Here is a 21,969-nt window from a genome sequence, read left to right on the forward strand (position 1 = left end):
AGGTGGGGAATAAGGTGCATTTATGTAGCGCGTAACGTGTTATTCTGGTAGCACAACCGCAGCACAAGCACAGATTTAAGGTTGGAGGAGGGGGGTATGGGTGGGCTCGCAGAGTTCACCACAAAAATATATATAGACTTCCTCCACCTTCACTACGAAACCCACCGACACACACTCCGGGAGCTACAGCAGACAAGGACAAGACTGAAGCTTTGAAAGAGCGAGGTGATTCCCATAACCACTTCAAACACCAGGCGCAGGTTTATACGTAAGTCTTGAAAGTTCAGTAGGGAAATGAGGCTGCTCTTTAGCGTCTGTGGCTGTGTCACACACACAAACACACACATACACACACACACACAAAGAAAAAAATATACCCCACTGTTCTTTCTCTGGAAAAAAAAACTCATAAATGAGTTGCTGTGTTTTGCACTTTAGCAGATTATAGCGTATACTTCCTTTTTTCTCCTCTCTCTTAACTGATTCACCGATTCACCAAAAGTCATTTTTAAAAAAGTCCCTTTAACAGTTGCCCTTTGTAGACACCACATTGGATGTGACACATCCTCTATACGAGTTTCATTTATCATATTCGTTTCCGTTTAACTTGAATCATCGATCAGCATCTGCCCTTGCCTTTAACTGGAGTTGGTACCCTTTCTCTTGGCTGACTTCCACTGCTCCATCCCCTTGGTCACCTCTACTTGACTTCTCGGGAATATTGCTGAGTCACGAGGAGGGCGAAGGGGGCGATGTTTCGACTCAAAATACCCGTGCCTGTGACAAGTAACCTGCGCAAATGGGCAGATATCCTTCAATCCGCTTTCAGCGCCACTTTGCTCTGCTCACCTTTGCGCGGTGATGCCCAGAGGAGAGAGGGGGAGGAGCGGGGTCTCCAAACCTGCCCACCTTTCTCCTCCCTCCGCCGCTGACAGCTCGACAGACACCGCTGCTGGCCTATCGCGCCAGAGCCGGACCCCTCTCTTGTCCTTTCTCTCCCTCCCCCTGTGCCCTGCCCACCCCGGCGGTCTCCTCTCCAGCCCTGCCAGAGCCAATCCGCGACTGGGTGTAAGTAGGGCAAGCCGCTTCCTGGTTCTCAGAAAGGAGGAGCTGGGAGTCGGAGTGGGCCAGCGCAGGCAGAAGACAGGGGGACAGAGCAGCCCAGAAAGCCGGCGGTCTGCAGAGAGAAGAGGAGAAGGGAGCTGCGAGGGAGGGGGAAAAAAACGCCGACGCACAATTTGGCGAGTAAGAAAACCTCGCAGGTGTCGAGCTGAGGACGACAGGAGCGGTGAACCCCCCGCCTTCTGGCGAAGAAGAGGCGAGAGCTGGGAGCATAAAAAAAGAAATATACGAAGTAGAAGAAGTCGGCAGGGTGGGACGAAGTAATCCAGGAAGTGTGGAGGCCGGTCAGGTGGGAGGCGACGAGCCAGGACAGGTGACACACCGGCACTCAGGTAACTATTCACCTGTCTGCCCTCGAAATGTCAGCAAACTAGAGCAATCATGTAAAGTAAATGTTGTTTTTAGGGGGCATGGTTTGTTTGTTTTGTTTTGTTTTTTCTGCCGTGACAGCACCGGCTTGCCTCGGGCGCTTTCGTCCCTCCTCCCTCCTTCCCGGTTTCTGATCGGGGTCACGGGAGGACTGAACACGTCACGGCTACTCAGTAACTCCCGTCGACATTTATTAAAAGCGTTTCGGTTTACTTTTAGAAGCGCACAGAGCCACACATGCTCTCACAGTTCTTCTGTTTTTGTGGTGGGCGAAGCAGGTGCTGCAGCCGCTGTTTGTTACGTGCGTCTGCGCGCGGCGGTGGCCAGGTGAGCGACACGGAGCGGGGTCGGCGGGTACATTTCTGGAGACTGGGCTGCTAATTATAGCCGAGAACACCGGCTGACATCCAAAACCTATAACCTGTTCTCACGCACATCACCTGCCTCCCTGCGCCACTCACGGGCACGCGGTGCAGTGGATCTGCTGGATTTAGTCTCTTGCGCCTAAACGAGCCACCCTCAGTGGTCTGTTAATCATCATTATCATCATCATCATCATCATCATCCCTACGGCGCACCCAGTGTTTTATTTTAATCCTGTCACAATCCTGTGTTACAAAGGCTGTAATGTTAGGTTAAGGCTTCAGCCTGCATCATGGGTGGGGAGGGTTGTTATATCAGTGGGCTTCTGTATGTGTGTCGTTGAAGAGGTAACCGTGTTGCTGACTTGCCCCTCTGACAGACCGGCCTAACAAGCTCAACTGGCTTGGGTTTGGTTTCCCTGTGCTGTGAGCAGCTTGGTTGGTTAAATCTTTAGGCGCCCTTGCAGGCAGTTAAAGCCCCGTGAAGCTCCCAGGCTCAGGTGTTACTGAAGGCTTCTTTATTTTCTTCCTTCTGTCTCACCTCTGTGTCTCTGAGGAGTGAGAGTGGGTGGCTGTGAAACCAGGGAAGGAAGGTAGCAAAAAGACAAGAAGGAGACCTTAAAACAGCCTGGGTACTTTCTGTTTTCTTTTAGTGTGTGTGTTCTCTGTGAACCAGTTACCATCATCATGTGATGGGGCATTTCTAACACTTACACTGGGTTGACGCCACACATGGAAGAGCCATCAGGGTTTTGAAATAATTTCTTAAAGCCAGCTCTGTTTGCTCTAACTTTGTCTGCAACATAATTAGACATCTGTGTTTTACCACCACCACCCTTGTTCCTGGTGTCCTAACATGACCTCCATCTTGGCCTGCTGTCTGCATGCCTGCTTTTTGTAGCCTTGGACATTTCATCATTATGTTTAGTCTTAATTTGCAGAAACATGAATACTTACTGTCCTTCAGTTAGAGAGCTGGGAACATTAAAAAAAAGAAGCCCTCATTACTTGTACATGGTATGTTGCTAATCATGTTCATCTAAAAGGTGTGTGTGTGTAGGGGTGTGTATTTGTGTGTGGGCTTTCCCAACCCTACTTACAGTTGGAGAACTTCTTTTCCGAAGAAGTCAAAGTAGGAAGCAGTTGGTTTCTGTCGGTGCATTTTTCTTTTTCTGTTCTTCTACAAGAACTCCCCACTCCACTCCAAATTACATCTGGTGCATCATATGATAACTTGTGGGTGTGCAAGTGTGTGTGTGTGTGCTTATCCACATGCAGCATAGCTAACCCAACATATCTGACAAAACAAAAACGAAACGGGCGTCGTTTAGTTAGTCAGCACCTTGTGTTTTTCTTTATCAGTTGATCACATCTCCTCTCTTTGTTCGCACACCCTTTAGTTAAAGGTAACAATCAAATTAAAGCTCCAGGCATTGTGTTCTTTGACATTATTGGGCAAAAATCAATAACAGCCTCTCTCACACTGTAATTCAAGTGCTCTGAGAGAGAGCGCTACACTCCTGCACCTCCTCGGGACTTCGTTTTCAGCCTTTAGAAAATCTAAACTATGACAGGAAACCAGTCACAGGTATTTTATAAACCAGATCAAAAGAGTAGCACAGAGCAGTATTAAAAAAAGTGAAACTTAGACACAGCTTTGGTTTAAAGAAGAAGTTTAAATTGTGTGTGAAGCCAACAATCACTGTACACTCATTTTTCTAGTCCATAACAACTGTTCGTTTGGAGGAAGGGGTGTATAGCAGAGAGAGAGGACAGCTGGTTTGTGTGTTTTCTTTCTTTTTTCTTTTTTTTTTACTGCATCTTTCAATTTGATAATTCAAGCATTAAAATCTTTTTCTTTTTCAGGTGTATGACATCTGCAAACCTCTGAGCAAAAAACCAAAGAGTAAGGGGTCGTGCAAAGGAGAAAGAACAGAAAGCAAGAACCCATCTTCTCCTGGGTTTATGGACTGGAGGTAGGAATCTCGCACCTTTTTATAATATGACTTACACTGTAAACACGTGTACACTCAGGAAGAGACTAGCACTTATGTGGCAACTGGAGACCACAAAATGTCAATAGATTTCAGGCGGGTGAAATAATCAGTAGCAACACAAAGTGGGCAGGTACAGAATGATCCTAATCTCAGCTTTAAGGTGAGAAATTGAAGCAATTACCAATAGGTGTGAAAAATACTGTTGACTAGCATGTGGCACATAACCTACTCAAGCAGGGTACGGAAAGTCCAGCAGCAGCTGTTGGCTGCAGAGCGACGGCAGATGAGCAAAACTGAGGCTTTTGTCTGCATATCACTCACTTGCTCCGTCTTCCCGACACTTATGCTGTCAGGCAGCCGTGCGTTACCGTGTAATGGGAAAACGATTATCTTGAAATGTTGTTGTGTCATCCAAGCATATTTGAAAGCCAAGGTCTTAACACCTGTTTCGAATGGCCGCCCTCAGCAATGGAGAAGAAATTGTGCGTCAAGGAGTAGACGGAAATGAACAGTACAAGTGGAGATAACACTTGCAGGACATAAAAGTTGTGTGTGTGGTGTTGAGTCACAAAAGCAATTGTGTGAAGAGTGTGAAAGGAGCTTGCGTCAGTGCCTATAAGGTCACCTCAGGAACTGATTTTCCTGTAACTTCAGGATGCACGTCTCTCCTAATGTTATTCAAAAGTTGTGACTACACGGTGTCACCCTGCTAGACTTTAAAAAAAAAAACATCTTGATGGCATATGGTACAGTTATATTAATTAGCTCCCCTGCAAGCTCATAGATGAATTAGACAGCGACATTAAATCAACATGGTTTAGCAGTGTTTCTTATCCTGTAGCTTGCTAAAAAGTAATAATGTAATTCTGAACAAATTATATGCTATTACACAGAATTATTTAATAAAAATATATTTATTTAAAATGGATTTTGCTATTTAATCGCCACCAAAATGTCATATTATCAGTGCCGCTTATTCAGAGCTCCATTTGCACTCATTTACCACGCTGAGTAATACATACATGACTAATTTGTGCGATATCAGCCAAACATATGAGCTTTACTAAATCAAACGTGTGTGTGAGTGTGTGTGTGTGTGTGAGGGGTATCCTCTGGAAACACTGGTCTTGGTGGGCTGGGAGCAGCATCGTGAAAGCATCCGTGTCCTTGGAATAAATATGAGCTGAATAAAGTGGTCAAACAGTTAAATATTTTATAGGCAACCTGGAAGTTAACTCCACTGTGGTTTGTTGGCTGCGGATGCTCTACTGGCTTTTAAAGATGGCTCAGGAATAATGCCAAAAATAAACCCTCATGTTTTTAAACCAGGCTGATGATATTTATAAGTTTTTGTTGTTGGGAAATAAGCACAAAGGAGCTTTAAGGACATCATAACAGTAATGTTAGACATAATCACATAGCGGAGGACGCAGTCTTCGAGGATTAGCGGCTCCTTCAGCTTCAGGCAACAATATGCTGGCTAATTTAAAAACATGCAATTAAAATGGAACGAGAGACATGAATCTTATTCATTCTTTTTTTTTTCTAAAGCTAAATGATTATTCCAGTTGCGATCGTGAAATTGAGATTAGCAAACAAACCATGTAATGAATGGATATTTTTGATATGCCTTCTGACAGCGTAAGGTCAGATCCACCTACTGAGAAAGCTGAGCTCTAAAATGAAGATCTCATGACCAGATTACTGATGCTGATTATTATTTAAATGAAGATGTTAGAGTTTCCTGTCAATGTCAGCAAGATGCCACAAACCTACCAACATTTGTGCTGTATGAAGTGCAGTTCCAGCCACGCTCGGTGCATATTTACCTGTGTTTCAACGTCATCTAGATAACGCTGGTGTTTAAATCCCACTGAATTTTACCTTTAAAACAGCTGCAGTTCTGTCAACTTTCCCTTCCTCTTAACTGTCATAGGAAGTAAAATGTATATTAATAAAATGCATGATGTATTGTTTACATGTTATATGTTTAGCTATAAAGAGAACACTCCTCTTTGAAGGAAGCTGGAGCATGAAAATGCCTATATGTTATGTATAGTTATCTGGACTGAAGGTTAATTTTAATTAGGTTTGAATTTGTTTATGACTTTATCATGTGACTGTGTGTGTGTGTGTGTGTGTGTGTGTGTGTGTGTGTGTGTGTGTGTGTGTGTGTGTGTGTGTGTGTGTGTGTGTGTGTGGTGGGCAAGTTGGTGTGACAATTCATGTGACCACTGCTTTGCTAGAGTATGACTGGTGACTACCATGTGTCCGTGAAAGGGTGGGTATAAAGGGAAGTGACATTGAGTGGTCTGTCAGGCGAGGAAGACAGTCACAGACCTACACACACACATGCACACACTCTGATACATGCATGCACACAGTTCTGGGAAATGCTTTAATTAGGGCATGTGAGCCCATATAAATTCCCCCTATTCAGACATGGGTCTTTCAGTTTCATATGAACCGACTGAGTGGGAGGAAGGTGGGGGGAGAGAGAGAGAGAGAACGGAGGATGGAGGATGGAGTTGAAAGAAGTCGAGGTTTCTTTTTTAGCCCCAGATATCTGAAGGTGTCTCACCCTCTTTCTTGTGTCTCCTTTGTTCTCATCCAGCATCACTCCGACACCTTCAGTAGTGCCCTGCACTCTGACTTGTGTGTGTGTGTGTGTGTGTGTGTGTGTGTGTGTGTGTGTGTGTGTGTCTTCATCCAGCTCTTTATTGTCATCATATCCTTAAATAAATCCAATACTGTAACTGCGCTAATCAGATCTGTGCCCGGAAGTTTCCTCTATTTAAACATACATGGTTTTAGACAAGTTGCGCATTTTCACCATATATGGCGGTTGTTTCTCCACTTTAAAGCTGTAATGACACAGGGGTGACTGCATGGTGTCCGTAATCCAGTCTGCAGCGACTACAGTTGAGTCTTGCCCCCACTCGATCTGTGTCAATAGAGGAAGTTATGTATCTGCCATTTCCTCTTTTCAGTCATGAGTTTCTGTAGCATTTGACAGCCCTCCCTTGCTCTCGACCACCAGCTTCACAGCCCACGCCACCCTAGTGTTAACCAAGGAGCAGGTGGCCGTGACTCTTCTTCTTGTAACGAGTTAAAGAGAAAAGGGGGGGGCCTGAGGGAAAAAAACAAAAGCTACAGACTGAAGGAGTGATCGTGATTCAGCTCTTCTAGTAACAGTGCAATTGTTTCTGTACACATTGAGCGGGCGGTTATCATAAATAGGTACAATGAGACAACACTTCAGGGAAAGTGAGAATAAACACCCAAACATGTGCAGGCAAAGGGAGTCATTGCAGCTGAAACTGACCCCTTTCATGTGCGCTGCTCAGAGGGGAACTCCAGCTGCAAATGGAGGCGTTCATTCCAAAAGGCTGCACATCATCATCCCTTCTGGAAAAAATCAAATCACTTTAGTTTTTGTAGTTTTTGTTTTAAAATGTGAATTGCATTGTTTTTATTTTAAATGCAATTTAAAATAGAAGTATTTGTGGACCACAAAGTTTTGCTGAGATGTTCGTCCGTCATTCAGGCTGCATTGGCTTCACTAACTGATCATTTGATCAGCAGTTAAAGTTCTTGTTTTCTCTCTTTCTTTTTTTTTTCTTCTTCTTCTTGCCTGGTTTCTGATACCACAGCAGTGGGTGTTGCAGTTGTACACCAGTCAGCTAAACGGTAAAGCCCTCCCTGATGCTGGGCTGAAGTTCTGATAATATTTCAGGGATTGTAGTTACAGTAAATACAAGCGGCCTCCTCCTCTTCCCATACAGTTGAGCCAATTTGTCAGGAAAGTGACACATTGTTTGGTCATATCCTTTGGTCGTCTTTCTTTCTTTTCATTTCTACCAGTCTGGCAGCGTTCACCTGTTTTGTTTTGTTTTGTTTTGTTTTGTTTTGTTTTGTTTTGTTTTGTTTTGTTTTGTTTTGTTTTGTTTTGTTTTTAAAAATTTTTTTAGTCTAATCTTCCCCTGAGCCGTTTCTCGATCATTTCTCGTGTGTTTGTCTTTCATTTATCTCTCCATCTGTTCTAGTGGTCGACCATTTTTTTTTTATAAAGCACAGGAAGAGGAAATTGATCAGGATCAGTTAGTTTTTGCAACACTTCTGTGTGTGTGTGTGTGTGTGTGTGTGTGTGTGTGTGTGTGTGTGTGTGTGTGTGTGTGTGTGTGTGTGTGTGTGTGTGTGTGTGTGTGTGTGTGTGTGTGTGTGTGTGTGTGTGTGTGTGTGTGTGTTCAGCCCTTTTGCAACATCTTCCTCTGAAGTGGGAGTTCATTTGTGCAGGACAACAGAAGCTGTTAAGACCCTCCCACTGTTTTGACAACTTTAATGTAATGGACCCACAATTACACACATGCCTGGAAACAATATTGAGTGCTAATCTAGGTTTTTCAGTCGATTCAAGAACCCCCCTTAAAAGAGGGGGGGAGCAGCATTTCACTTAAAAGTACCGCAAGAATATGTTGCTGAATACTTTCACGTAACTTTTTGCCCCATCTACTGATTGCCATCTCCAAAACCACCTCACCTGCTCCACCTACCACTGCTGTTACATTCTCAAGCACCCACTTGAACACACACCAAAATTTATTTTAAAAATGTTTAAAAAAAGGTTTTTGGCTCAGGTCTACAGTAATTTCTGCAGCACAGGTGGTGATGGGGTCGTGTTTGACTGCATTAGGTTGATCACATGGTGAAACCTCCCCAGCAATCTTATGAATATAATTTTATATCCTGCACGGCAAGGCTGAAAGCTTCAGTCGGGCATTATATTATAAGCGGCTCCATGAGGAGTATCGAGCAGGACAAGTTAGTTTTCATTTAGCTCGAGGAGAGAACTGGAGATGTCGAGTATAATGTGCAGGGAGACTGACGGGAATTTAGATGTTAAATGTGTGATTATTACACATAAAGAACTCATAACGATATTTTTATTGTACCTCTACAAAACTGTGAATTGTTTTTTGCCTTTTCTTTTTCTTTTTTTCTGGCCAATTAATTACCCTAAAAAATACAACACAGAGCGAGTGTCTAACTCTAAAAATACTACTTTTTTAAATTACTCTTCTTATTATCACGATATATTACAACACATGTACAAGCATGTTATTTCTATCATTTTCACAGTACATATATTGTATATGTACTTGCTTTTCAAAGCCATGACCAGTTATTGAAACTGATTTACATTGTTAGTTCTTATATTATAAACCTGTTGACAGACATCCTCTTATACACCTGTGTGTGCAGAACATAAAAAAATTAGGAAAATGATTATAGATGTATTTTAAATATGTGTGTGTATCATTGTAGTATATTGCATATGTATTGAAAAAGTGTATTTAAATATTTTATTGTATTGTTTCTGGATTAAAATTTTTGCCACTTTTTCTTTTTTTAGTTTAAAATTTAAGCAGCTGGGGGACTTTAATCTATTTGCAAATAAAACATATTTATTTTATAATACAGTTTTTTTTAGCCCCAATTACGCTGCAGTATCGCACTAGCGTCGATTGAAAGTATGACTGAAAAGTGACTTCCTAGTTGCTAATGAACTCTTCTACTGTACCTAATTTAAATATTCTCTCAGGTAATGTAAAAAATGAACACAATAAATATATATATATATATATATATATATATATATATATATATATATATTATTTTTACACTTTTTTGTTAAACTCTCCATGTGATTTCTCATCTCAAACTAACTGTGAAGATGTCGGGTTGATTTCTGACCACAGTTACTGCACCGGGTGCAGTACGCCTACACAGTTCATTTGCTCTACCTGATTGGCATGTTTTAACACTCCTGCTAACTGATACATTTCTGTATGTCTGACGTTTTTTTTGTTGTTTTTTTTTCTTTCTTGTTTTCACATGCAATCGCATGTCGTCGTTCTCTCAGTGGAAACATTCCTCAACTTCATCAGCTCAATTCGACTCATCAGATATAAGAAATCACACACACACTCAATAAGATAACATTTCCTGCTTTTGCCTATTAATTGACGCAGGGTGCGGCATTTAATTCGCCCACACACACCTTGATGTTTCAGCGTACACGCACAGCTGTGGAGTTCTGGGGCTAGAAACTGCTGACCAGATAAGGAGCTAAAAGAGGGGGAGAGCAGAGTGTGAAACCACTCTGTCAGCATGCCTACTTTCTCTCTCACACATCTGTGCATTTTCTCCATCTTAGGGTGAAACTCCCTTTTGGTGATGCTAATGATAGAGGTGGCTGCTACCCTCAGACATCTGCACACACACGCAAACGCATACACCTGCAAGGACTCGGCGACTTCCTGTGGCTGCGTGCATGTGTTCACCTCTTGCTCTATCGCTCTGTTTACCTCCCAGTCTTCATGTCATGGCTCCTCTCCCTTCTCTTTTTCTGTCCCCCCCCTTCCTCCCCCTCCACCTTCCTCCCCTCCACCTTCCTCCCCTCCACCCCTTGTAACTTAACTCTCTCTACTCTTGTTTCATGTCTCTTCGCTAACACAGATTGTTCGAGGCTGGGACTAGATTTTCCTGTCTTAACCTCCTCTCTGCTTTATCTTTCAGAGTATCTCAACACCCACTCCCCATTCACTCACTCACTCGCTCTCATGTGTTTCTCCTCCCCCATACCCTCCTTACACTTGTTTGATTTCTAAGAACATGTGTGTTTTTAGAAAACATACCTCCCTCATGTTCCTTTTTTTAACTTTTGTTGCCTCTTCTCAAATCTCAGACCGTTTTCCTTCCAACCTCAGATTGATTTCTCCTTTCCGTCTCCTTCTTTAACTGGGGCAAACAAACAGAAGAATTTGACTTAAGGCTGATTTCGGGCAAAGAAAATACGCACCAAATTTTTTTTGTTGTTGTTTTTGTTTTGTTTTTTACAGAAATAAATTGAAACTGCTTTAGAAAATGATTCAGAATGGAAAAACTTGTAAAGTTCAACTTAAAGTACTTTAAACCAATCTTTAAACTAATCATAACTAAATCGTATCTTCCAATGTTCTGTGTTCTTTAAATCTTACTACACTTTTAGTTCACTTTTACAGTTTTATTACACATTTAAAAATGTTTGAAAGTCTTAGAGGCATCCCCTCATTTCCTTCTCCTCCAGATATCAAATAGATGCTTCCATAAAATTACATTAAACTATAAAAATAGGAAACAGGATTTGTGCTAGCCATTCTAAGTTACAACAAAATAATATTTTCAAAATAAAACCATGACTTTCTAGCAGTTATTCCTCAAAAGCCAACCATTTTGTCCCTTGCACACTGTAATGTCATTCGTTAAAGGTTTTCAGTATAGAGCCTTTGGATGCATAACTGTTATGTGGTAAAGGGAAACATAAAAGCCTTTTATTCCCATAGATGTCAGGTTAGAAGCTGGTGGATATTACACAATGTATATGTGCACCCAAATGTCTTGCCCCATGTGCTGATAAGCTGATAATCCTCCAGCAGATTCACACCGGCGTTCAGGTCTGGCATGCAAACCGGCTGCTGCTGTTGTAGCTCGCAGTGGAGTGTTGTGGTGTGGGAGGGCGAGGGGATAAGGGCCTTCGCTCTGCCAACCAAATGAATAATGTAATGTGTTCTTGGAACTAAGACCACAGCGTGCGCATGCGTCACACTTTACACACACACACACATCATAACGCCCCAGTTACAGTAAGGACAGAGGAGGGCATGGTTGCAGGGGCACTCTTAAATAAAGAAAGAACAAACTTTGCTGAGTAACATCAACTCAGAGGACTTCTCTTTTTTCTTTCTCTTTTTTTTTTTCTAAATTCCTCTTCAGTTATTGCAGGTTGCAATCGTTGTAATTATCATGATGGTGTCTCAAGTCTTGTCTTTGACAAATTCAAATGGCGATTCAAATTCACCCCCCTCGCTGCGTCTGTTTTTATATCTCCTGGTGGGATGCAAATGTTCAGTCCGGAGGGAACTGCTGGGACACACAGCAGGTGGAGTTTGTGTTTTATCTCCCAGCAGGGACGAGCTGCTTTACTAGAAGACCTGCCTGTGTCTGTTTAGTTTTGCTTTTTATGCAGTTTTAGACACAATTGTCACTCCAAATGTGCAGGTTTTGCGCCCCTGTAATGCCTTTGAGAGCGCTTAGCCTGGCTGAAAGCAGCGGTTCTGGTTTGGCAGACATTATGTGTGTATACTCTCATCTCTTCTCATCCCCCCCACGTTTCCTCCTCCCCCTACTCTTCCTCAGCGAAGGTGTACCAGTACCACATTCAAGTCATTACCCCCAAAAAAGTAAGGTGTAAAAAAAAAAAAAAAAAAAAAGGTTGAAATCTTTCTAAACCCTTTAGATCAGTCTGTCAAACAGAGGAGAGACTTGGTGTGAGCCGGACGAGGTGTGTGGAGGAGAAACGGTATGAATTTGAATCTTATTTTTCATGTGTTTGGCTGCTTTGTTGTTGTTTTGTTGTTTTTGTGGCAGAGGTTGTTTAGCATCATGATTTGTTTTGTTGTGGTTTGGATTAACTTTGCGCTAAATACGGGGTTTTATATGAATGAAAACACTTGTACACGTGTTTGTTTCTTAGTCACTGTGTGTCTCTGTAGGAGGAATTTCATTTCATACAGAAACTCCGTCTGTAACGAGGACATTTTATAATAATTTATTCAGAGCCGCTGAAACGCATCTGTGTGCTCCCGTCGAGTCACTGAACAGCACAAACGTTTTGCACATAGCCACGTTCAAAACTGTCGCACAATTTTTCTTAAGCCTTTCTTCCAATTTAGATTTACCTAACGACTTTGTAAAACTCTAAAATCAATCCATAAACTTGTCCGTCTGCTAGCGTGAGTACTGAGAAAGCCATCACAACACCACAAGTGCTCATATTAACCAACATGGACAGACACACACACACACACACACACACACACACACACACACACACACACACACACACACACACGAGCAGGCCACTCTGGAAAACATCTGACATCAGAATTCATAAAAGCTTTTCTCCTTCTCCCTCTCTCAGCCACAGTTTTCTGTGACTGGTATAAAGTCATATTTTCCCCCTTAGTGCTGGAGCCTGATATAATTGAGGTGGACTGGGAAAACTTACAGCCTTTAACGGAAAATAGGAGCCATAAAAATAATACCAACAGTTCTAGTTCCAGTTACCACACGCTCTCTGTGTGTGCAGTGGGATTTCACCATATAGTCGATGGATAGTATAAGCTGCTTTTATACTGAAGAGTAAATCTTTGTGAGCAGGTTCGGTCAATCCTGCAGCTGTCGTTTTCCTGGCCTCCACACAAACTGCTCTCTCTTTCTGTTGAGCTGGTGGACAGTAACTGTGGATTTAAGTTTCCATTTCCTCTTCAGTAAAAGCAAATCCACGGCAGATCCTCCACATTTCTTTGATTTCTTTCTTCTTCTTTTTAAAAAAAATACATTTCGTATAACCTGCAGGTTTTTGACCAGTGGCCTCGCAGTTAGATGGAGACCCAAAAAATGATTTGAAGTTGTCATCTGTATATTTAAATAAACAAATAGATCTTTGTTGTTAAAAGAGAGGAAGAGTGTGCACATAATGAAAGCAAGGGATGAGGAAACCGTAAAGTTGCAGAGGTGGTACATTCCTCCACCGTCGACAAAGAGTAGGAGGTGAGAACAAAAAAACTAAGAAAGCGATGAGATACAATTGTTGGAAAGATAACATCTGTCGCATTAAATGTACAGAAAATCAACACAATCCAAAATTCCATGGGTTAAAAAACTTGACTTTTATCTACTTTGCATGCTCACTTTATTTGTGTGTTTTGGCGAGCGTAAGAGTGACGCTCAAAGACACGCCTAAAGGCAAACAGTCCTATCACTTATTTGACTTTTAAGGTAACAAGTCCTGTTTAACATGAATAAACTAAGAGTGACAGTTATTAAGAGTTAGGCTAATAGCTGAGCACTTGCTTGGAAGCTTTCAAGTGCATGACAATATGTGTTTGTGGTATCAGCCTGTGGGCTGGTTTAACATTAGTTACAATGTGTTGCAAGATTCAGCAACTTATGCAGACATGTCCTTCGTAAGCGGCAAAAACAACCAGAAACAAAGTCACAAGGAACGAGAAGGGGGGGAGACACGAAGAGTGTGTAGTTTGTGGCTGTGCATGTCATAATGTGTCAGTATTAAGTGACTCACAGGCAGACAGAAAATTGATGGGAATCGTTGAAACTTCTATGCAATCTTATTATTTTCCGAATACGTCTGTGTTCTGAGGAATATGCCTAAAATAACAAGCTTGAACCACCAACCTCCCATGATGCTCTTTTTTTTTTTTCTCTCTCTTTCTCTCTCCCCTGTGCCGGAAATTTAATGTGCACCGTTGTTTGCTCCTACCAAAACCCCTTTGTCTCTCGCTTTTCTGCAGGGCTTCAATTTCTGTTTTTTGAGTGACTTTTTGCTTGCTGAGAAGCATTTCCAAATATTACACTGTGTGCTCTGTGTTTTTTAAAATAAAGAATCTGATTTTAATGGAGTGATTACCAGTGATGGAGCTGTTTGAACACAATTTTCTGCTCCAGTATCCTATCTGCTTAGTTTCCACTGTTCATTATCTGTTCTATGATGGCCTAAAATGTTTTTTTTTTTAAACGTTATTTTACAAATTCAGAATTGTCCGTAAAATTTCAGGAAACTGTGAAAAATGGATGTTGCAAAAGGGACATTTTTATCCTTCTTTGTCCAGCACATGCTCTAAAAGTCAAACTTATTCAGTTTGCAGGAATCTAAGACGAGGAAAAGCGGCTAACCCTCATTTGTAATAATCTGAAAATGTCTGACATCCCAAGTCTGAGAAATGTGAATTTAAAAGAAAAAGTTAGGTGTCCAAATAAACAAAAAAAAAAAAATTGAGAAGGCCGTCTGAACGTCTTCACTCTTCTATATCAGCAGTTGGCCCTACATGTCGTCCTTGATGCCTCAAGTTCAGCGAGATAATTCTTTGTACAAGTGCGTTGGCTTCAGAAATATTAGTAAATATTTGTAACAGAATCTTTGGTGGTATTTTCTGACAAGTACCCAGTGACGTTCAACACGCCTAAGTTTCAAAGGAAGAGCACTTTGCACCAGTTTGTCTCAGTGGTGCAATGTGATATGGTTTAACTCTCATATTGCACCTACCTCACTGTTTTAATATGACTCACAATGCCAATATGATTTTGGTTCTTACACGGTTGTTCGTTTTTTTGCGTTCTTTGATTTTACCAAAAAATACTTTTTTCTTCTATTTTTTTTACATTTCACATGGTTTTGGTTGCATGTGCTTATTTCCTTCCTGCGAAAGTAGTTGTACTAATGTGCATGGTCTGAAGCCGGATGGGTATTAATGCACAGCAACCGCAGCGATGCCATAACCTTAGCCGCGTTGCGATCCACGTACCTGTTGGCCTCGTACTTGTGAACAGGGAGGGGACGGCAGGAAGATTATGTTTATCGGAAAGTGTTCGGAAAATGGGCCGTTGGGTTTTGGAGAGAGGGGGCGCGTAGGCGACTTTGGGGGGGAGGGGTATCTCTCAATGTGTCTTCGTCACCCTGCACCCTCTTTTGGTACGACAGGAAGGAGAGTGAGTGACAGAATGTGCGAACGAGGTAGACATCCCCAAGGATGAACGCTTAACCCCGACTTCTGACAAAGAGATCAGACCTTTTAAGTTGTCTGCACATCTGAAGGAAGGAGGAAATAGGAAAAAAAGAGTGGTTTTGAAAGAGAAAGAAAGAGCGAGGAGGAAAGTGAAGGAGAAGACTTGCGAAGAACGAAAAGATGGAAGCCGTGAGACAGACGCTGCCTCGTCTCCAGCTGACGGTCCCCATGCCCATAAAGAAAGGGAAGGTAGGACTAACATTTACGACCTCTGGGGGGGTTGGTCCTCTCACCTTCGCACGAGAAAGAGACGGTTTGAGAAATCAAAAGGACCACAAAGTTTGCAGAAAGGTACCGGCAGGTTCTTGATAGGCATTTCATTAATTGCCTGTACTTTTATTTTATTTTCTCGTTGTTGAATGGGTGGGGTGCATTTCTGCGTGACTTAAATAGCCTGTCGTTAAGATCATCACATAACTGGTTAAATCTAACAATGGTGGGTGGGGGGAGCCACAGATTGGCACGCTATGTGTGCAAGTGCTCATGTGTACTCTGTGTGTGTGTGTGTGTGTGTGCCTGCGTGCTCTTGTGCATGCACGTGTGTGTTTAATAGGGTGTGTTTTGGAGCAGGTTAGTCAGGTGGATGTACTGTTGTTGAGCAGAGCCCTCTGGGCACCGTGTGAACACTGTTATTGGATGGCCAGGGGGCTGCCAGTTGCTATGGGAGGGAGACGAAGGGCAGGGAGGGGGAATCTGGAGGGTGAGTTGTTTGTGGAAAATCTGGTCTGCTCAGGTGTGTGAAGACATATTGTCGACCAGGTACAGTGTGGACAGGGTGAGGTGCGAGCTTAGGGATCCAAAGAAGGGAGTTGTTGGGTCTTATTACTGTCACATCTCACAAAGGGAAATAAAGAAAGTCATTGTCCTTGCTTGACGTTCATTACGGGATTTTACGTTCAACCCACCGCTCATACTTCTTGTCGAAAAACTGGTTTCTAAAATATCCTCACGCCACTTTTAAAAGACAAAATACAAAGACCACGTTATGAGAGTCACCGATGGACCTGTTGCAACTCTAAAAATTTGTATTTGACGTCAGATTATTTTCGTCTTTATTAAAGCTTATAATTCTCTTACTGTTTTTTTTTTTTTTTCCCTTCCTCATTCTTTCACTGGTACTCCCCCTTTCACCCACTCTAGCCTGTCACTTCCTCCCTTGCTTGGGTTTTTTCCTTCTCTCTCTCTTCCATCAGCCCCTCTCTACCTGATATTTTATTTCAATCAGCTAATGCTATAAGGGTTTCACACGAATTAACCTACTGCCCTCTCGTTACGACGCCTACAGCACATTACGTAACCTTTTGTCCTTTCCTCATCTTCACTGTCGTTTTTGTTTCATATTTCCACCGTGTCACACATGATTTTATTTTTCTGCTTCCTCTTGATTTTTGTATTTCATTTAGCTCTCATTCAGTTGCCTTCATTTGAACTTTTTCTCAAATGCCCCGACCTCTCGACATCCACCAAAAATCACCACCTCCTGATTTAGTAACCTGGATCAAAAGCACAGGGAGAGTGAGGCGAGGAGGATCATGAGGCAGAGTTGTTGTTGTTGTTGATCCCCGTTTAAACTGTACGTCAGGTGAAAGGGGAATCCTAGCCTCAGTGACACTTCGAGATTTATTTTTGGGAGATTTAAGTATGACTCCGTGAAGGATGGTCTCTTATTTTTAGAAACTACACAGCAGTAACGTGTCTTTCTTTAAAAAAAAATGAGCCTGTAATTTGCTCAGCCCTCTGCTTCCGCACATAAATTGAATTACCTTTCTTTCATGTAGGTGGCAATGTCTCCAGGAGAGGACGGGCTGATTGGGATTCCCTTCCCAGAGCACAGCAATGAACTGTTGTCCCACCTCAATGACCAGAGGAGGACAGGGCTCCTGTGTGACCTCACCCTGACTTCCCGCGGGGCACGCTACCCGACGCACCGCTCGGTCATGGCTGCCGTCAGTCTGTACTTCCGCCGACTGTTTGGTACAGAAGAAGCGGGCGGCGAGGGCGGAGGAGGTTTCAGCGTTTGCCAGCTGGACTGTGTGGCACCAGACGCCTTGGACGCCCTGCTGGAGTTCGCCTACACTGCCACTCTGACGATCCCCAGCTCTGGGATGAGAGATGTGCTGCGAGGGGCTCAGCTTCTGGGCATCCAGTGTGTAGCTGACGCCTGCAGAGACATCCTGGGGGAGACGGCAGAGGCAGAGGGGGAGGCAGCAGAGGAGCAGAGAGTTCAGCACACAGCTACTGATAGAATGGTAGGGGGAGAGAGGGTAATAGAGAAGGCCTCCAGAAGAAAAACAGACAGAAAAAAGGTGAAAAAGATTGGGCCATATCACAACATCAACTCCTCACCTTTGAACCCGCCGCCTGCTTCTCCCATCTCGCATCCTTCACCTGCATCCGACAGCTTCCGCTCTCTGCCTTCTACTCAGCCTCCTAGCCCCGAACGCCACGAGCTTCGCCTCACGCCTGGCCAGAACGGAGATCCTAAAGAGATTAGAGAACCTGGCAGAGGGGCTACACTAAACGGAGGGCTCCCTTATTGGCTACAAGACCGCCCTCGTATAGCCCACCCACCTCCCATACCGCCCCTAAATGACAAGCTGTCAGGGGATGAAGAGATTGAGGGTTTGGGCGAAGATGGTATGCTGATGGGAAGCACCTCCATGCCTACCTCTGTAGCTGATCGTGGTGCAGCCCCCTCAGTAGTGGGAGGGGGGAGAAAGAGGAAGTCTCAGACCCCACAGCAATGTCCTGTCTGCCAGAAGATCATCCACGGAGCAGGAAAACTGCCACGACACATGAGGACGCACACTGGAGAGAAACCCTTCCAGTGCAGTGCTTGTGGAGTCCGCTTTACCCGGTACAGAAACTTCTTACTACGATAATCAGAATGTGCTCGGTTGTTGTTGGTTTTTTCATCATATTCTTTTTTAACTCTTTCTACCTCTTCATGATTTTGTCTTCTGCTCTATTTTCATCAGCAATGATAAGTTGAAGATCCACATGAGGAAACACACAGGCGAGCGCCCGTACCCCTGCCCCCACTGCCCTGCTCGGTTTCTGCATTCCTATGACCTCAAAAACCACCTGTCCCTCCACAGTGGGGCGCGGCCCTTCGAGTGCCCGCTTTGCCACAAGGCGTTTGCCCGGGAGGACCACCTCCAGCGTCACCGCAAGGGTCACAGCTGCCTGGAGTTACGCACGCGTCGCCCCAGACGTGGGCCTGAGCTGGTGGAGGATGAGATCGGTGACGGAGGCAGGAGGGAGCAGTCCAACCATCTGGAGGCTATGTCTTTACAGCCCCACTCCTCTACGTTCATCCCCCGCACAATGCTGGAAGGGGGAAGTGGCTCCGGCGCCGGTCCTCTAATATTTCCAGGTGACATCGAGAGGGAGCACTCTCTCGCCCTTCAGGCTCTGGCCCAGTTTGGGTCTCAGAGGCTGGCCAGCTACCCCGAGCTTTTCCTACGAGGGCTGGACATGCGAGCAGGCAGGGAGGCGGAGGGAGAAGATGCAGGAAGAACCCGCTCGCCAGCTACACATCGCGACCGGTGGGCCGAGGAAATGGAAGAGGAAATGGGAGACGAGGAGGCAGAAGAAGAGGAATAGTGAAAACAGAACGTCTGTTTGACTGATCAAGTGTGTGTATGCGTGTGTGGTAAAACATCCACAATAAAAAATAATAATAATAATAAGATCACTCAGGTGGCTGGACTAATTACCTGCTGCTCACCGATAGAGAGCGCTTAAGAAAACAAAGATTAAATGAAAAAATATAATAAAAGAAAAATTGCAAAACGGGTTTTCTGCGATATTTTAAATGTTTGTCTTCTGGTTGTTGGCATTTGATTTAATTTTTCTTTTAAAATGTATTTCTTGTTTGCCGTTTAATTTCATTTACTTTAGGTTTGAGCTGTTTCTTATGTCTTGATTTTATTTTTGGAAGCTGGTGTGTGTCAGTGTGTGTGTGCACGTGTGGTTCCTGGGATGCTTTTTACTATGCAAACTAAAATCCAGGGCTGCGGCATGGAGTGATAGTTTAAGATGTATATTTTAGTTACAAAATATGTTGATTCAGGTGCACTTCAGGAGTCATATCAGCTGGATCACAACAATGAGTTTGTGTGCCCTGTCCTCTGGTGGTTATCAGTGGAAATGCAGTCTAAGTAATTAGACTTTTTCTGTGCATTGAAAGTAATAATCTTACCTTCTTTTTTTTGTTGTTAGTTGTTGAGTGAGCTTTGATTTGGTGCATAAACCAAAGATTTTAGGTTTTTCTTAAGAGGAGATGAGAGAGGTGAACTGTAGCCAATGTTGGGTTTGAAGGCAAGAATCTTCCCAACTGTTTTGATAGCCATGAGAAGGAAACCTGCTTCTATATTTGAGTGTTTAAGAGCTGCAGAGCTCTGTGTTAAATGCCTGACCAAAAAGAGACAAAGTCTGGGTCAATGAGTTGATGCTGATAAATGGTAAAGACAATTCTCCCCCCACTCCCGAGAAGCTGTGGACTAAAGTCTTCCAATGCACTCACTCGGGTTCTTTGATCGAAGACGACGTGCCCCCACGCCCTTTCTCTATTTATTTATTTATTGATATTTATTAAGGTTCTTCCGCTCAAACTCTTTTGTAAGACCAAATAGAGGGTTGGACACAGATCTGATCCGCTCCTCATCCAAGCTGCATTACGCTAAAAATCTTTCCTTGTGGTCTCCATACACCTCAAAGCCTTTTTACAGGCAGTGTCTTTGTTTTGGGTTTTTTGTTGTTTTTTTTGGCCATTCATCCTCAAATGCATTCTTTGCACATTTAACCCCATCAGGTTCCATAACACAGGCACATTCCAGAGAGAAGGGAACAGCAGTATCAGGGGTTGAAACCCTCCCTCGTAAACGGACTTTTCAGCACGCTCTTCAGTTGTTAACTCAACATGTATGGTACTGTATCACATGTTGTTGCATGGCAGTTCTTACAGATCGGCCTAAAGGGGGCCGTTGTCTTTTCAGTTCATTCGCTCTTGACCAAAAGCTTTTTATCACCCTTTACCTGGAGCAGAATCTTCACGGGGTGTGATGCAACCATCAATTGCTTGAAGTGACAGCGTTTTTGTTTTTATTTTCACTTTCATTGAAATCTGCATTTTCAGAGCCTGCTGTATCAGCCACGCTGATCTGGCCTTGTGTGCACTGTCAGCTCTTTTCCTTGTAGTGAAACCTTTTCTCTGTTTCCAGTTTATTTTGCACTAAGAGATTTTGGAGCTTCAAGCTTTTTTTCTTTTATTTTCCTTTAAAATCTTTTCCATTCACTCACTTACTACCATTTAAAAAATTGTGATTCAACTAGAGAATACTTCTTTAAAACCCACATGCTTCCTCCTGTATATTAGTACAGATATTGTCAAATATAATATATACGTATATATATATTGGGATGAAGTTGCCTTAGGTTTTGGTTTGTTTTTTGTTTTTTTGTGCTGCAACTATTCTCAGGAAATCTTGAGCAATGCACTAAGTGATTAAATAAAATATCGAATGGGAAGAAACTGGTGCTGCAGGGTGATTGACACTCTTCATACTTGTGTAATGCCAGTAGTTTCATATTTGCTTTTATATCAAGTTGTTTGATGTTTAAACCACGAATGAATGAATTAAAATGTAGGTGAATACGAGTAGTGACAGTAAACTACTGGCCTTACTAGAACCAGTCTTACTGGAATGGCAGTATGACGGTTGGTACTGGGCATGAAGGGTGTTGGTACTCCCAGTCGGAGCTTTGTGAATGAATGTGGTTTAACTGATGCCAGCTGTGAAGTGTGAGTTTCTATGTGAGCTGTTTTTTGTTTTCCTGGCTTCGGTGAAGGGACATGGGGTACAGTCTGAGCAGAGACCCCGCTATCAGGGATACATTTTTGTCTTTCGGTTTTTAGTGGACCTTCTCAGTGATATGAATTCATTTTCCCAAGATTTGTTTCAGTTATTGTAAAGAGAATAAATAAAGATATCTAAGCTTGGTGTTTCTGTGTTACTGTTATTTTGTTTTTTACTTTTTTACTATTTTTTTTTTCCATATCTGCCCCCATCTCACCCTATCCCCAGTATCCTCCTCCTATCACACCAACCTTCTGCATATCCTCCTTCACTACGTCCATGAATCTTCTCTAGGCCCTTTTCTTTTCCTCCTGCCTGGCAGCTCCATATATCTAATGTCCTTCCTCTGCATATGTCCAAACCATCTCAGCCTTGCCTCTCTAATTTTGTCTCCAAACTGCTCAACCTGAGCTATCCCGTTGATATTCACATTTGTCATCTTGTCCATTCTGGTCACTCCCCAAAAAAATCAGCATCTTCAACTTAGTAGCACTAAGGAGGCAGAGCTTGAGGAGTCTATCTACAAAACATACGTTGGAACAGATCTCACAACAATCTTGTAAACTTTGCC

General features: G+C 43.0%; 1 protein-coding gene across 2 annotated transcripts; it reads left to right on the forward strand.

Moving 5' to 3' along the window:
• Positions 1-570: 570 nt before the first annotated feature.
• Positions 571-21,541, forward strand: zbtb7b (zinc finger and BTB domain containing 7B). 2 transcript variants are annotated; one of them, XM_084943239.1, is made up of 4 exons: positions 571-1,454; positions 3,720-3,829; positions 17,316-18,394; positions 18,516-21,541. In XM_084943239.1, exons 3-4 carry the CDS (start codon positions 17,322-17,324, stop codon positions 19,141-19,143), a joined length of 1,701 nt encoding a protein of 566 aa, XP_084799365.1. In that variant the 5' UTR covers positions 571-1,454; positions 3,720-3,829; positions 17,316-17,321; the 3' UTR covers positions 19,144-21,541. The 2 variants fall into 2 exon arrangements, with proteins under 2 accessions (XP_084799365.1, XP_084799366.1); XM_084943240.1 differs by lacking the exons at positions 571-1,454; positions 3,720-3,829 and adding an exon at positions 10,908-15,726.
• The last annotated feature ends 428 nt before the right edge of the window (positions 21,542-21,969 follow it).

This window comes from Perissodus microlepis, chromosome 11 (assembly GCF_051167445.1).
Source record: "Perissodus microlepis isolate ML-2025 ecotype Zambia chromosome 11, ASM5116744v1, whole genome shotgun sequence".
NCBI classification, from domain to species: domain Eukaryota; kingdom Metazoa; phylum Chordata; class Actinopteri; order Cichliformes; family Cichlidae; genus Perissodus; species Perissodus microlepis.